General features: G+C 48.2%; 1 protein-coding gene across 1 annotated transcript in view; it reads right to left on the bottom strand.

The window, feature by feature from the left end:
• LOC144099319 (solute carrier family 35 member F2-like) overlaps positions 1-16,748 on the bottom strand; it is a 219,264-nt gene that overhangs the window by 14,673 nt on the left and 187,843 nt on the right. The window contains exon 5 of the mRNA XM_077632536.1: positions 14,418-14,746. Coding sequence (XP_077488662.1) covers positions 14,418-14,746 — 329 coding nt within the window. The remainder of the gene's footprint in view (positions 1-14,417; positions 14,747-16,748) is intronic.

Here is a 16,748-nt window from a genome sequence, read left to right as displayed (position 1 = left end):
ATGTTCCTCTCCCCGAGAAACCTCTCGCGCAGCTGGCGCGACGCTCCTCCGAGCTTACCCGAGTAGCTCGGGTAAGCTCGGATAGTAACTCGGGTAAATCACGCCATAAGTTTCACTGCCTTGCGGTAGGCGACAACATTACCAGACGGAAGGATACTTAAGCGACCGCTACAATGCGACCAAGGCGGTTAGATTGCATCTTGGTTAACATTAAAGGAACAGTGAATGCTAAACATATTTCACGGAAAGTCAAAAGGTGATAAGAATGTTTCTCAATAAGCTTATTTCAGGATACCACATGAGCTGCTGAAATCGTGTGGCTAAGGGATGCATGACTCTGAGACATACGTGACCAGACGTCCCGATTTGGGTGGGACAGGCCCATATTTGCACAACTCGAGGAACACGGAAAAGTTTCAAGTGAGGCAGTGTCCTAAACCGTAAAGAGCCTTCACGAGACATGCACGTCTTATCTTGAGTGGCGGGGCCGCCACCTCACTTCCATGGGCTTATCTTGGGTCAACACGATGCTGGACCGATGTTCCGATCGTTGAGGAACTGATAACGTCAGAGTTCAGTTATATTAAATGCCGTATTCGGTAAAACTAGTAATGTTTAACCTTATGTGACAGTTGGGAAGCTGGAGGAGTGGCAGGCTAAGAAATTGGCTACTGAAGAACGCTGAGTCGAAGTCCTGGAGCATTTTGAAAAAAAAAAAAAAGAAATGATGTGCCTTGCCAGAACATAAAGGCAGTGGTTGAGTACTGCGTGTGTTTGCCAGGCAGCTGAAGGGGTGTTTTCTTTGATGAACAATTAAGTTATGGACTGCCGGGCACATCCAACTCCAAGTTCTGACGCTTGAATCTATGCCCGTGCTCAATGTAAATATCCGCATCACATCCGAGCAACACCATATGATTATACTTGCGAGAACAGAGATGCTGAAGATTAATTGCAATCAGAAGTACCAGATGAGAAGGAAAAATCAGACGAAAAGACACCAGATGCTGTGTGCACAGAACAGGGAGTTTGTAGTTTTAAAATACAAAGTTATAAAATAAAGAAAATGAAAGAAAGGGCTCAATGTTACCCCGCTTTAGTGCTATAGGGACTGGCTGCAGCCAAACTCAGGAATTGGCCTAGTGTCTCGGCCGTGCTGGAGCCAGTCGAGCCAGCAAGCAAGTTTCCTTGTTTGGCACCATGCGCAAGTGATGGACTTCAATTTTTTACCCGTACGGTTGTAGAGCCACTATTGTTGCTACGAACATTGCAGATTTGCAGCTGCGCTTGCGTTGACGATTCATTGTTCCTTTCTATGTTTTCAGAAGCCGGGATATGTATTCCCGTCGCAGAGGTAATCAGAATTTATTTGTAAGTCAGCGCTCTTCCCTACGCTTCTTGCTGAGTCCATCCTGATCGCGCTGTTCACCATAATGTCGCACCAACTTGCTCAAGCTTTGGTTGATCTCTGCTATTCAATATCTTTCAGTCTTAACGCTGTAGCGCTAAAGGCCCCGTTACCCAGAAAATCCGGCATCGGGGCTTTCGGTGTTGTGAGCGAAAAAAAGGGTGGCCACCAGCTGGACAAGCAAACTAGGAGAACCACCAAGGTCACGTGACCTTGGGGCTTCATTGCAACCTGCCGACCGGACCGTGAGCAAACTTCCCACCGTGGGAGGTGGCATTTAAATTAATGATTTATCGCGATAGTTTGCTCGGGAAGAGCAAACTGAGTCGCACAAGCCCCACCGGTGGCAGCGCCTTCCATCGCAGAGCAGCGGCGCATCCCTTGACCGCTGCACCAATGTGCAAGGAGTGTTGTGAGAACTCCCACAAACCTATGAATGCAAAGTTGCGAATGACCAATTCCACATATAAACACACTAACTCATTAACGCTATCGCGTTACACCCTTTTAGGCGGAGCTTAAGTGTCTCTCCAATTTTTATGGCAGCTTCCTATTTCTTCAGAGCGTTAGCGGTATAATCCTGTTTCGGCGAAAAAGCCGTAGTATGCGTGTGAGGTAGAGTCACTAAATAAAGACTTAGAGTACCGTCACTGCAGCACGGCGGTAAGCAGGGGCGGCCATTTTGTTGTTTATCATTGTTGCCAGATTGCCGCTTCGGCGACCTCGCCGCTAACTTTGGCCCGGCCATTTTGTAAACAACGCTGTTAGCCACCCTGCGCTGCGGCGGGGATCGTAGCCGTACGGCATGGAAAGCGGAAAGCGCATGAAGCGTTTTCCATCATCCTGCGAGTTGAAACAGCCAACAACGCAGCAAAACGGCATCCTGGTATGCTCTTGAGCAGCTGAAATGCTGCGAGGCGCGGAATCCCTGGTCACTGAGTCGGTCACCGGCAGCACTCGCATCACTAGGACTACCACAGTTGTCCGACTGAAAACGCATAAGCCACAAAATGGCAGCCCCCATGAACCGTCGCAGTGTAAACAAATATCACGTGATGCAAACTGACCAATGATCGTGGCGGCGGCACAGAACAATAGGAGAAAAGAGTGCCGGTACTCTAAGTCTTTATTTAGTGACTCTAGTGTGAGGGTGTGTGGGAGAGAGAAGAGCCTCGAGTCCAGCGCCTCTTGCGGATCAGGGCACTTTTCTGTCACACTCCTGGATTAGAATTTGTCTCCCCCGGATCACACTCTGGTGGCTGTGCACCCACCGTTAAAAATGCATCTCCCACTTAGGAGCCTTCAAGGTATTTACCCACCACATACCCACCCACCTTCGCCCTCCTGACAAGTCTGCACCCACCAGAAGCCCATGTTGCAGCGTAACGAAAAAGCAACCGTAAAACCAAAATCAAAAACACATTCAGAAGGCGATCAGTGTAAAAGCGAAGTGCATACAACCACCGATGCTAACGCAGATTTGTTGCACCCCATAGTGTCACTGCTGCGAATTTCCTTCACAGCGTCATTTTTTTTATGTTTCCTTACTCCAACAGGACTAAGGAAGCAAATAGAAAAGTAGTAAAACGTCGGGCGATCATTTGCTCCTCAAGTAGCGTTGCCGGAACTCCCATTTGTTCTAAGAATGCAAAAAGAAACGCGCTGCCTCAGCGCGCTACAATCAGGGACCGTTTACTTCTCAGATGCTTTCGGTCAATCTGCTTCCAGCGGAGTTAAGCTGACCGAAAAGCGTTTCAACCTTCGCTTTTCTAGTCTTTATTTCACCTTCAGTGCTTGTTTAAACGCTTCCTCGGTCAACACGAGTCAGCAGGGGGCAGGAAGAACCGGAGGAATAAGAGCAAGCGTTGAATGTTTGATCGTTGCCGTGACTCGGACAGTGGAGTAACCACTGGAGTAACACTTTGGTTAGAGCTAACTGTTTCACTGCTCGCCGCAACCGAAAACAAGAACACCGAAAGGCACATAAAAAAGCAAAAACCGGCGCCATGCACTTACAATGATTTATTTTTCCCACATGCCTGCTCTTAAACAAGTACTCTCGGGAGCGAAACTGGTCTATACTAGGCACTGTCGCATGGTTTACCGCTTTTCGAGACGCCCTCAGGAGTTTTCGGAAAGCAGGAGTGCCACGAATCGAAACGAGCGAAGTGGCATGTCACTAAACGACACTACGCCGCCTGTCCGGCTGCAGGCGTTGCCGGAAAGTGGCACGGTGAAGAAGTCTCACTGAAGTCCTCGAGGTATACCCCTCTTTGGCTCCCTAAAGTACCAGCAGCTGCCAACACCGTGGTCAGATTGCCACCTGCCACGGTGGGTAGGTTAAGATCACGTCAAAAGGTCACGTGATTTATCTGGACTAATCAGCGAACTTCGTGACACCGGACATCGGCAGCGTTTTTTGTGTTACCGCTGCTCTGTTTTCCTACCGCGCCCATTGAGTATCGTTATCCCGCTAACGGTGACTTTGCGCGTCAATTTCGACACCTTCCGCGTTGCTTATTGTTGCGCTGCCTGTCTGGCTTGCAGTTAGACAACTGCAATTTGGTTTTGAATGTAGTTTTCTCTTTTTTCCCCCGAGGGGGATTTTTTTTTTCAACGCGCAATTAAGTCAAAGTCGCTTGGCAGCCTCTGCATTCGCGACGCGCGCTCCAAAGCGTCGCACATTTCAGGACACTGCTTTGTACGCAATCGACTTTTATCGGCGACCAGAGCAGCAGTGAGTGTAAAGATCCTGCTTTTCCGTCAGAATTCAGTTCTGACGGCGATGATGACGGAAAGCAGCCTGGGAGACGGGCGGTCGCGCTGCGGTGCCCAACTATACGTTTTCCAGAGATTAAAGCGAATGCTTTACTATAATAATAATAATAATAATAATAATAATAATAATAATAATAATAATAATTGGTTTTTGGGGAAGGAAATTGCGCAGTATCTGTCTCATATATGGTTGGACACCTGAACCGCGCCGTAAGAGAAGGGATGGAGGAGGGAGTGAAAGAAAAAAAGGAAGAATTAGAGGTGCCACAGTGGAGGGCTCCGGAATAATTTCGACCACCTGGGGATCTTTAACGTGCACTGACATCGCGCAGCACACGGGCGGCTTAGCGTTTTGCCTCCATAAAAACGCAGCCGCCGCGGTCGGGTTCGAACGCGGGAACTCCGGATCAGTAGCCGAGCGCCCTAACCACTGAGCCACCGCGACAGGCATGCAACTTTCAACTTCCAGTTTTCTCTTTCTTTTTCCCTCCCTCTATTATCTCTTCCTTTACGGCGCGGTTCGGGTGTCCACCGAGCCTGGCACCGATTTCGCTGTGTCTGAACGAATGACCTCGAACAGGAAGAGCGGAGCTGCGTAAGCAACCACGTGACGTACCACGTGACTCGCAGCAGCAGCAGCCGCGCGCAGCGGCTGCTGCGAAGGTGAGTGTCTCACCCGAACATTTAGGCAACCCAGTGGGTAACTACCACATATCTAGTCTTTCAGAGGGAGTCGCTGGCCTCCACCTACTCTAAGGCCAGTGTTGAGACGGCCGCGAACTGCTTTACCGACCACCGATCAATGTTCGTAGCCATTAGGCCAAATAGGGAGCAGTAGAATAACAGCCAGCCTAGACATAGGTCTGCACGTCCAGCCAAGGCTAGCCACAGGTAGGCCCAGGGTTAACCAGGTGATACGAAAGCTTTCGCTCGCATAACCATGGTTAGCTGAGATTAGCAGCAGCCATTTTTTGTTTTGTAGCCAAAATACTGTTCGAGATAGAACTTTCATTTTTATAAAGATAATGGCCATTAGAATGCCAAATAGTTGGTATCTTTCGGACAATTTATAGCATTTTTTCTTTCGTTTTTAGACATATGCACACCTTTACAAGTTTTGTTCAATTTTTTTCCAAAATCTTGTTTTTGGCAAATAAAATTGTGATTTGCAAAGCGATATTCGTTATTCAAGCTTATGTGCTTAAAGGCGGATTTATTTAGCATTGCTTTCATATATTGCACGAAATTTTAAATGTAACTGTTTTTACAGAAAGAAAAACTACTGAAAACTACAAAAAACGGTCAGTTTACCCAGGATAAGGACACAGCTAATGCTATAGCACACACTCAAAAATTATTTCAGTGCTGTTTCCCGACCCAGTCGCCTGGTATTGGTACGAGCTGATGAATCAGCCACGATTCCTGACGATTGGCCTGAAATGACTCGCCATAATCATTTTTTCCCGTACACCCGCATCTCGAAAATTTGTACTCACAGCTCCACACTCCGTCGCATTAGAGATGCAAGCCGACGAGGTGCATGCACAACATGGGTCACGAATTATCAGTAAAATACCATCATCTTACAATCTGTGCTAACCAGCTACATTACATTGGCGCTAGAAAAGCAAAAAAAGAAATATCTGAAGCGCGACAGAAGGACTAAACAATGTGCTAAGACTCGTGGTTATCCACGAAGTAAAAAACCATCCAACCAAAGAATTAGAACATTGTTCATGCGGATCCAAAAACGGAAAATGAATAAGTCTGAAGTATACTGGAATTTTTTTACGCTTTGACGGTTTTCCTTGCATTATGGATGACCAAGAGCCCCGGTTCGTCGTTTCGTGTTTCCTGTGTAGACAGAGTTTTTTTTTTTTTTTTCACTGATACGTCGTATCCGGTTAGTAGCGGTTATAAGACGATGGCGTTAAAAGGATAGTTCGTGGATGATATTTATAAGCACATATCTTTTCGGCTTGCATTTCTGATACGGCCATGGATGTACTCATATAGAGGTATAGTACGTGGAAAGAATAAATCATTCGAAAATGGCGTCGCTAGCTAGCTCGGTTTCCAGCGTCTCCTGTGTCCTTCTCCCCTGCTACACCATCTTCTCAACTGGTAACTACTACCTAACCTGTACAATACACCGCCATAGACGTGATACGAACGCATGCTTCGTCATCAAATTAAAAATAAAAATAAAACGCAGTATAGAAGCAAGAATTCGCTCTCTGTTTCCATTTCTGGCCTTTCCATCTTTCCCGCTTAGGGGGCGCCGATCAGTCATTCGCATAGCTGACATGGAAAAGCTCTATGGCCGCATTTTCAATTCTTTTCACGCACAGTGTAGAAGGGAAGGGACCCGTGAGAGGTTACACTGGCTTTTCCCTGCACGCTTGTCACGAAACGTCCCTCCTCCCTTCTCTCAGCAGAGAAATAGTGCTGTGTTTATATGACGACGCCGTCTCAGAGGGCGCCAGCTCCCACGCAGAGTGTCCGCACATACACAAGATGTGTTGGAATTCGAGTGGCCAGGCAGCTTCGCTGCAACGAATGTCTTTTTTGTGATCGACTACAGAAGCTGCTATTCTGGTTGAAACTGTCATCGCGGGGTAGGCGGACAGCGCAGGAAAGCGACACAGTTTCGCACTCTCCCTTTTCACCTGGGGTCACTATAGCAGCAATACAAAATACAAAGACATTTTAAGAAAAAAACATCGCAACATTGTCGAATTGTTTCTAATAGGAACCCGCGGAAAAAAAATTAGATAGAGATAGAGGAAACACAGGACGGACTCAACAGCTTTATTTACTACTCCGTTTTCCTTCCTTCCTTCCTTTCTCTCTTTCCTTCTTTCTCTCTTTCCGTCTTTCCTTCTTTCCTTCTTTCTCTCTTTCCTTCTTTCTCTCTTTCCTTCTTTCTCTCTTTCCTTCTTTCTCTCTTTCTCTCTTTCCTTATTTCTCTCTTTCCTTCTTTCTCTCTTTCCTTCTTTCCCTCTTTCCCTCTTTCCTTCTTTCTCTCCTTCTTTCTCTCTTTCCTTCTTTCTCTCTTTCTCGCTTTCCTTCTTTCTCTCTTTCCTTCTTTCCCTCTTTCCTTCTTTCCTTCTTTCCCTTTTCCCTCTTTCCCTCTTCCCCTCTTTCCTTCTTTCTCTCTTTCCTTCTTTCCCTCTTTCTCTCTTTCTCCCTTTCCTTCCTTCCTTCCTTCCTTCCTTCCTTCTTTCTCTCTTTCCTTCTTTCTCTCTTTCCTTCCTTCCTTCTTTCCTTCCTTCTTTCCTTCTTTCCTTCCTTCTTTCCTTCTTCCTTCTTTCCTTCCTTCTTTCCTTCTTTCTTTCTTTCTTTCTTTCTTTCTTCCTTCCTTCCTTCCATCCATCCATCCATCCATCCATCCATCCATCCATCCATCCATCCATCCATCCATCCTTCCTTCCTTCCTTCCTTCCTTCCTTCCTTCCTTCCTTCCATCCATCCATCCATCCATCCATCCATCCATCCATCCACCATCCATCCATCCTTCCTTCCTTCCTTCCTTCCTTCCTTCCTTCCTTCCTTCCTTCCTTCCTTCCTTCCTTCCTTCCATCCATCCATCCATCCATCCATCCATCCATCCATCCTTCCTTCCTTCCTTCCTTCCTTCCTTCCTTCCTTCCTTCCTTCCTTCCTTCCTTCCTTCCTTCCTTCCTTCCATCCATCCATCCATCCATCCATCCATCCATCCATCCATCCATCCATCCTTCCTTCCTTCCTTCCTTCCTTCCTTCCTTCCTTCCTTCCTTCCTTCTCTCTTTCTTTTTTCTATCTTCCCTTACTCCTTTTTTCCTGTCTTTTTTTTCTATTCCGTCCATTTCATTGTTAATTTCATTCTTTTGTTCTCTCTTCTTGCGTAGTTCATGGCCATGTGCTAGCACGCCCCTGTTTTTGGAGGACACTATTTTACCCTGCTGCTTTTGCCAGCATGCATGTCCTGTGGTCTTACAGGCACCATGAAAGTCAGCTCGGTCCCCAAAACAATCCGTAAGTCGTGTCGTAAATTGTCCCCTCTGCGCGCTGACATGGATGTACGGCACAGCAGCGTCAGAATCGTGACAAACTGCGCAGGCGCCTCGCTGCGAGGACAGACAGGGCTTCACCGCAGCACTGCGGCCCTGTCACGTGCTAGACATGTGTCCAGACCCCGTTAAGCTCATCAAGCTTGTCGTGTCAGCTTTGTTATCCTGCCTTCGGGTGGTTGCGGTGGATTTTTTTTTCTTATTTTGCTTCTGTTGGCAACGCCGCGGCTCTGCAGCTCGACATGATCTTCCAAAATAGAAAACAATCCTCTGCCACGTGATGTCCAGTAAACTTTAGTTAAAGATAGAAAAAAAGACACAGAAAAAGAGGGCGCCGGTCTGTCTCGGTAACACGAGTGTCTAAGGTGGAACGACTAAGTGCTTTCTTCAGCAAGCAGTGAAAACCATTGTTCCCACATGCTCCTGAGTACCTGATTGGAACTGAATTCGAATTATTTGTCACTTGGGCTTTTCTGGCATCCTCTGTTATTGTCAGGATGCCCCCACCTCCCAGAAGGGACGAACAAAAGGAGAAGTTTCTTGGTTAAGAGGTATACTAAAGAGGATCGCATGCATCGCCCGTAGCTTCCTGAATGCGATGTCCAGGGCCTCCACTCCGCTTTTCCTGCATTACACGTGGAACAAAAGAATGGCGTTTTTCGCAAAGAAGACGCCTTAACAAACACCAATGGTATTTCCCGGCCCCTCAACGTGACTGGTGACGTAACTAGTGACGTGATGGTAGAAAATGCGACCAGCGAACCTTGGGGGCTGTTTATCGTGACAGGAGCTTAAGATGCTCGAGCTTGCTATAGTGACGATGTGAGCCACTGATTAAGCCATGACTTCCAAGCCACCATGACGAAAAACAAAAACACCCTTCTTTGTTATTACGTCACGTGATGTGTTCAAAAGTGCTGATGACGTCGCCACATCCTCCGCCTTTATTCCTCCGTTTTGTGAACAAAATGAAAGCTTTAATACACGACCGAACGGCCTAATATAGTGTCCCACTCATATTATTCGACAACATACCACTGTAAAGAAAGGTTACTTTAATGGTCATTTGATACATCATTGTGTTTTAGGTTTTAGGGGGGTTTAACGTCTTAAAGCGACTCAGGCTATGAGAGACGCCGTAGTGAAGGGCTCCGGAAATTTCGACCACCTGGGGTTCTTTAACGTGCACTGACATCGCACAGTACACGGTCCTCTAGAATTTCGCCTCCATCGAAATTAGACCGCCGCGGCCGGGATCGAACCCACGCCTTTCGGACCAGCAGCCAAAGGACATAACCACTCTGTCCCCGCGGCGGCTACACCACTGTATTAGCTGCGTAACTAACGCAAAGGCAAGAGTTGCGAGCGTACCTCGGCTGCCGCGAAATCTGACTCGAGATCGCTAAAGCGGGGCCAAACAGCAGCCGCTGAGTTTAACCAGGCGTCAGTCTGGGTTACCGTAGGCGAGTTTTACAATGCAGTACTTTGGGATCCGCGCGCAAGAAGGATGACCCCCGCACGGGGCATACAATTTCTCTCTCGCGCTGTGAGTTCCAATTAGGTATAGGGTCTTCGTTCATCTTTTGTTTTTCCCACATTAGGCGTAATTTCCTGGCATATATCACCGAAAAGAAATTTTTGCACTTTGCCGCCGTCTTTCCCGGCAGCTATAGCCCCGACTGCTAAGTCAACGATCCGACATAGCCCACATCCTATGCGCTTGCCCCACAGGTCTCTCTAAACCAGAGCTGCAACTCAGTACTTTTAGGCAATGAGGGGCTGCGCTGCTCAGCTGTCCAACGCCGGGCCCTCCAGGGAGCCACCGAGGCCATCACGAAGTAACCTCTTCTGATCACCTAGCCTCGACCTCAAGTTCCGTCATTCTTTTCTTTTTTGAACAAATAGAGCTTTTCCTCCTCCTCCTCTTCCTCATGTACCCTCCCAAGAAGTTTTTCTTTTTGCGCAGACTGCAAACAAACTCCTTCCCAAATTTATACATCCTAAACAAAATGTACCCGACGCAGTACAGAGATACCTGCCCCTGGTGCGGGGCCACACCCATACTCTAGCACATCACATGGGAATGTAAACGCAACCAAACATTCCACCAACACAATAACCCGAGTGCGGAGCAATGGGAGAGTCGGCTCACCAGCTGCGAGCTCACGGCCCAAAGGGCTTTAGTGCAGCGCGCAAGTGAGGTAGCTAGGCTCAGTGGAGCCCTGGAATAGGGGCCCAACCTTGCTTAAGAAGAGGCCTCAAGTCGCCAGCGCAGTGAAGACGACGGAGGCCTCGAACGCTAAGCCCTTGAAAGCACCCAAATAAAGTTTTTCTCGCTCTCTCTCTTTTTGACGCGATGTTTATTGCCTCAGGGCATAGAAACTATGAAGTGAGAGATGAGTAAGATGATTAAATAAATGAATAAAGGAGGGCTGATTTGATGAAATCAAGAAGTGAACGATGATATGAACACTGTGTCCAGGCAATATAGCAATCCGGATTGTCCTGTGAGAGTCCCACTGCCGTCAGGCGCCGAATTCTCGTCAGCTTCAACGCTGGGCAGTCCCACAACAGGTGGTGGATATCCGCCTCACAGTCTCTGTTCTTGCAGACTGGACACCCGGGGCGGGGATATAAATCTTTGAAATGCGGCCACTTGCGTGTCACAGCTGGAGTTAGGGCAACCCCGACCCGTATCCTCCGAGGCGCAACCTCCTCTGCACGGGTAAGACCACGGGGGAGGGTTACCGCACACAAAGGGATTACAGCACGTGTGCGGTGCGGCGCCGGAGGTGTTCCTGATAGGTATCTACCTCCTCCGCACGTAGATACCCCAAGAAGTATTCTTCGTAGGGCTCTTTCGCGGACCTGTTTCCAGACTGGGTTAACCGTTTCCTTCTTTTTTCTTCTTCGTTTAAGCGCGTGACTAGTTAATCGATTTCCAATGTCGGAAATCGATGAGAACGAGAGAGCTCTCTCGCACTCCGAGTTATACGGTTCGCAATATACGCGAAAAAGCATTCTTGCCCTTTACTGCTTCTGTGGCAGTGGCAGTCGGGGCAACTGTGTTTTCAGAGCAAAGCACGCACGAAGCAGCTGAGATAATTACTGTAGGGATTTTCCCGCCTGTTCGTTAACGTCGCGACCACAACCTCTTTATTACTTGCGATTACAAGCAAGCCTTCTTGCTAACGAGTTGCGCGTTCTACATCACAGAGAGGTGACAACATGGACGCATCCAAGAGGTCGAAGGCCACAATCTCATTTGGTTGCTCAGTCCGAGCTCCAACATAGAGCTTGCGAAGTTTCCGATCAATGTTGCACAAATCTCTGATATACCGTATTAAGTGGCGGTAATGTCTTTGTGGTGCAAAGACATACAAAAAATAGGATGGGAGATGGTCAAGTTGTTGGCCAACTTTTTCAAATCGTAGGCCTTTGACCTTCGCAAATACAGCAGAGATAGACGTCTCTTGAAAACAGGGGAGGTAGATACCTATCCCTACTGTATACGCGAATATCAAGGGTCTATAGGTTTAATTAAAAACTTCAGCCAATAACTTGAGCCTCTCCCATCCTATATTTTGCCTGTCTTTGCACCGCAAATCTGGGCCAACGTACTTTGCTCCCGCGAAATGCAGTCATATTTTCTTGGTGCGTAAGGCATCATTTTTGCGAGAGCAGCCCTACGCTCTTATAGCAGGCGTACTGCGATAACTGACCTGCATGCACTCAAGGCGCCACTCAAAGCGGGAAGCTATAGTAACCGCACACAAATATCGGGCATGGCCTGCCAGTTGAAACGATGACAGCATTGTTACACTTATAGAAAGATCTGCCCTGACGTCGCAAACTCCCACCGCAGCAACAGCATTTTCCACAGTGCTGACCACACATCTGTTGTGAAAGAACAGGTTCTCTCACAGCACAGGGCATTTTATCATCGAGGCAGGCAATGACAGAAAGGAGGGGGGGGGGGGGGGGGGGGGCTAAATTTTCTCGCATTTGGTGCAGCAGCGACTGCGTGTTTCTAGTATTTTGGAGAGAGATGTGCCCCTGAGGACAACTGTAACGAAGAAAGGGTCATGGCAAGGCATCCTTTCTAGATTCTTGCAAGAGAAATTAAGTCTCGTGAAAATTGAGGACCCGTTTCTGGTTAGTAATTCTAATGAGGTAGTGGACTATCTTAGGAACCACGAAGATTCTCCGCGCATTAATTTTGCCTTTTCAGTAGATGTAAAAGAGCTTTTTTACTCGATGCCGCAGGAGGAAAATATGATTGCGTTGCGCGACTGTATTGAAAGTCGAACCCCACTGTTATTTCAGAATTTTATTGGCATGTCAATTGAAAGCTTTTTAAACCTTGTGTCATTTTACCTGTCATCGACAGTCATAAAGCATGAAGGTGCAGAATATGTACAGAAGGATGGAATATGCATTGGGCCCTGCATCGCCCCCGTTCTTAGTTCTGTCTTTTCAGCATACATTGACCAGCGCATTGTCCCGCGGATTAACATTGACAAAGTTAAACGCATTTTTAGATATGTTGACGACTACCTTGTAGTAATGAATCTAACACAGTCTGACAAACCGGACGACGTGGTGCAAAATGTGCTCGATGTTTTTATTTCTTGTAGCCTGAGTCTAACTTTTCCAACAGAAATCCCAAACGACGATAGGCTACTGTTCCTTTATATATCCATTAGGTGTGAAAAGGCACGTGTTTGTTGGATGTATCAGCCGAGGACAAAAAAGAAATTCTCATTTATCAATCGACGCACTCTAAACTTGTAAAAAGGGGTATTGCCACGAATGCCTTCCGCGCTGCTCTCAATAAGTCGTGCGAGCATTGCATCACCGAAAGTGTGACACTGCAAAAGCTTCGCTTAGAGAACGCCGGGTTTCCAGAGGAAACCGTGACATCTGTTGCAGAAAAGCTTTGAAAAAGTTGAGAACTGGGAGGCAACAAAACCGTGAAGATCCCCAACGATGGATTCAACTTATGGCGATGGCGTATGCGCACAACATGTCGCGCCGTCTAAAAAAGGTGCCCGAAAAGTGTGGCGTCGATCTTGTCGGGGTGATGTGGAAGTGCACCCTAAACAGGAAAGAATTAAAAGAGAGGGAGTTGTCCTCTAGCGCACACACTTTTACAGAATAGAGTGCGTTAGGAGACAGTTTTCTCCCTTTTTACTCCAATATAGACGAATTCGCGTTCACAGTGTGCCTGGTGGTTGGAGGGTGGTGACTTCGCTCTCAGTGCGCTAGTGCCCTATAGGGCTCAGAGCCCTAGAATTCGTAAGGGGCTGGCCCTGAAGGCCAGTCACCACTCTCTCCTGTAAATAGCCTTGAATAAATGTTTTCCGCCACCACATCACTTTCCCTGCTTTCCGAGTGGCATACGAAAAACAGCGGACGCAAAACGCAACAAATCGTTTATAACGGTATTTTACTCTTGTTTTAACGAATAAACTTGCTCTTCCTTGCCTCTCGGGTTGCTTAAGGGTTCAGCGTCTCTTCCCGCGGACGGGAATGGCTGCTGCTGTTGCAGATATATGGTGTTAGAAAGCTTCGGCCCCCTCGGGCCATTTATAACCATTCGGCTCATATTTCGCGCGCGATGTTTGGCAGTGATGATTTTCTACTGCTTTATCACACAAGGAAAACTTTCCGTGCCTGGCAAAATATCGTCGAAGTAGGCCTGATCCCTCTTCCAGCGTCCTCCATTTCTGACCTCGGTGTAGGTGACTTCGGGTCATCAGACAGTTCACAAAGAACAAAACAGCAAATCGAAGTTCTTCAAGTCAACAAGAGAGTCAACATTTTCTTGTTTCTGGCTAGCCAAGGCTTAGGAAAGGCTCGAAGGTATACACTTTTGGAAGATAAAAGAAAATGGTCTTGGGGAAAGGAAATGACCCATTATTGCCTCACATATTTCGGTGGGACACTCGAACCATGCCCAAAGATAAGAAGGAAGAGAGAAAGAGGTGCCGTAGTGGAGGTCTCCGGAATAATTTCGACCACCTGGGAATCTTTAACGTGCACGGACGTCGCACAGCACACGGGCGCCTTTTGCGTTTCGCCTCCATCGAAAGGCTGCCGCCGCGGTCGGGTTCGAACCGCCTCCGGCCTTTTTCCTCGAGCAGCAAGTAAGAGAAACAAGGGGGAAAACGACTCACAACTGAATGCCGTTGATGACGCTGCCGAAGAGCCCGATGGCACCGAGGAACTCTACGGTGCCGCAGAGCTTGACAGCAGCTTCCTGGGCCACGTTGGAGACGCCGTAGAGAGCGGCGCCGCCCAGGCAGAGCATGTCTCCCAGCAGCCGGTTGGGGGCGGCGGCCGAGAGCTGTCCGCTGGCCGCGGCTTCGTGGGCGTCGGCCCACACCAGGCAGCCGACGCCTAGCAGCGCCACGCTCACGCCCAGCACATGCACCGGGTGGTAGCGCACCTTGAGCGCCAGCCACGACAGCGCCAACACCACGGGGATGGTGAAGCAGTCCAAGAGCTGGGAGGCACCATTGCGAGTCTTTTATTCGCACACGTCATCGTCGCATGCGCATCAGAAGAGGGAGGGATATGCAGGGCGTACGCTTGTAGGCATTGCGAGAGCACAGCACGAGTGTGTTATGGAGTGCATAGCCAAGGCGCGCCGCCACATGACGTCAGGGGAATCGTGACGGTGGACCATGCATAGCTTCCGCCGGGACCAAGTTTCCACGGAACAGTGACGATCTGACAAACGAACAAGCTTTTGCCGTGCTTATGGTCGACTAGCATGGCGGTAAGTTTGACCTTTCTACAAGTCGGCTGACATGTTATAGAACCAAACGTATGGCGGGAACCTGCGCACCTGTTCAGCCCGCTTATCGCCCCCTGCAGCGTGAAAGCTTAGTGGAAGTTACTTGTGGTACCTATTACGGCGTCGTGACGTCACGTGCAGGCCATAACATTCCACGCAGAACGGAGCTCCTCCCAGACTCTCATATCAGACGCCACCATGTGAGACAGCCCTAAGAACAGTCGCATGTTTTTAGAAGCAAAACGCGGCGTTTTTGCCACGTTAAGAAAACATTTACATCATCGTTTTTGGTAGCCGTTTCGTCGCGGTCCTGGACAGCTCAGGAGGTTCACGGGACCCGTTCTCTGGTGAGAACAAATACACTCGCTGTCGGTTCCCGTCGCTCCCTCGCATGAAGACCACCTGCAAGTGCCTATCGAACTGTGCACGTGAACAGCCAGCGTCCCCGTGGATGGATTCTATGTGGCACTTACCACAGCAATGGCCTCACTCATGTGTTATGGACGTCAATTGCCGTCGACCGTGCAGTCTTACCTGTAGTATTCCTTCCCGCAAGTGTCGTGAAGCTAACAAAACGTTTGTTCCTTTTAATATTCCCACCGATTCACCACGTCTTCCGTTTTTCTACTCTTTAATTGTACTCACTTTTGCGACGTTTCGCTCATTTCTGCACGCTCAGAGCGACTCCTTTTTGACTGCGCTTTTCAGGTGGCCTCTTATGTAATTGTGTTCTTTTCTAGCTATAAATAGTTTTAACATGGTTCTACGCGCCTTGTTCAGCGATGTGTGTGTGTGCGTGTGTTCTTCCCTCTGTTCTTACTTCTGTCTCACTCTTCTCATCGTCGACATCTCATTTTCTCTCTACTTATGCAAACCTTGCCCCCATTCTGAAGACAGCTGTCAGCCTATTTGTTGCGCATTTTCTACTTCCTTCAATTATTAGCGCAATTCATGTTTTAAAACCGCATTACAGTAACAGTGAAAACAAACAATAATAACTGGCGCGCCCACTACGACTCTTAAATGGTACAGCCCTCGCTGAATTCAGTAAAAATGGTGGGTGGTAGTGGCTAGAGAAAAATAAAACTATAATAACTAAAAGGAAGGATGATAAAAGCGTTCGCCGGCCTCGATAACTGCCGCTTGTTACATGGACGCCTGACTCCCTTTCGAGTGAAGGACGACTGTGAACCGTAGCAGCCTCCATGATCTCTCTCAATCGTCAAGCAGCGTTCTGCGACATCTGTCGCACTGCTTGACTGCAGCGGCCAAGAGCGGCGCAGCAAAGGCACGGTCGATCAGCATTGCTGTAGAATGAACCACAAGGTTTTGAAATGCGCCACCTGGCGCCTAAATCCGCCATTGCAACGGTGAACAGAGAGGAAACCATCCGCGCTGCCTTAAAAGTTCCGACTGCTGAAAAACTGTTCGAAAAACAGACATGATAACCACAAATACCGATGCCGCGACGCCTGGAGGCAGTGAAACGCCACAAATGGGAGAAAGTGACACATCTTCGGCACATCGAAGGATAGCGAACGGAAGGAAAACGTTCACAATCACCTGCTATAGCAGATAGTGGCGCCGACAACTGGCACAGCACAATGACACGCAGTCTATACGCAGACATGCCTCGAATAGTCGGCCTTAATTATTCACCTAGGCATCGCCAATCTACGCTGGGGCACATTCTAAACATGAAAGGAGC

Source organism: Amblyomma americanum, chromosome 7 (assembly GCF_052857255.1).
Source record: "Amblyomma americanum isolate KBUSLIRL-KWMA chromosome 7, ASM5285725v1, whole genome shotgun sequence".
In the NCBI taxonomy this organism is placed as follows: domain Eukaryota; kingdom Metazoa; phylum Arthropoda; class Arachnida; order Ixodida; family Ixodidae; genus Amblyomma; species Amblyomma americanum.
This window is presented reverse-complemented; position numbering and strand designations above follow the sequence as displayed.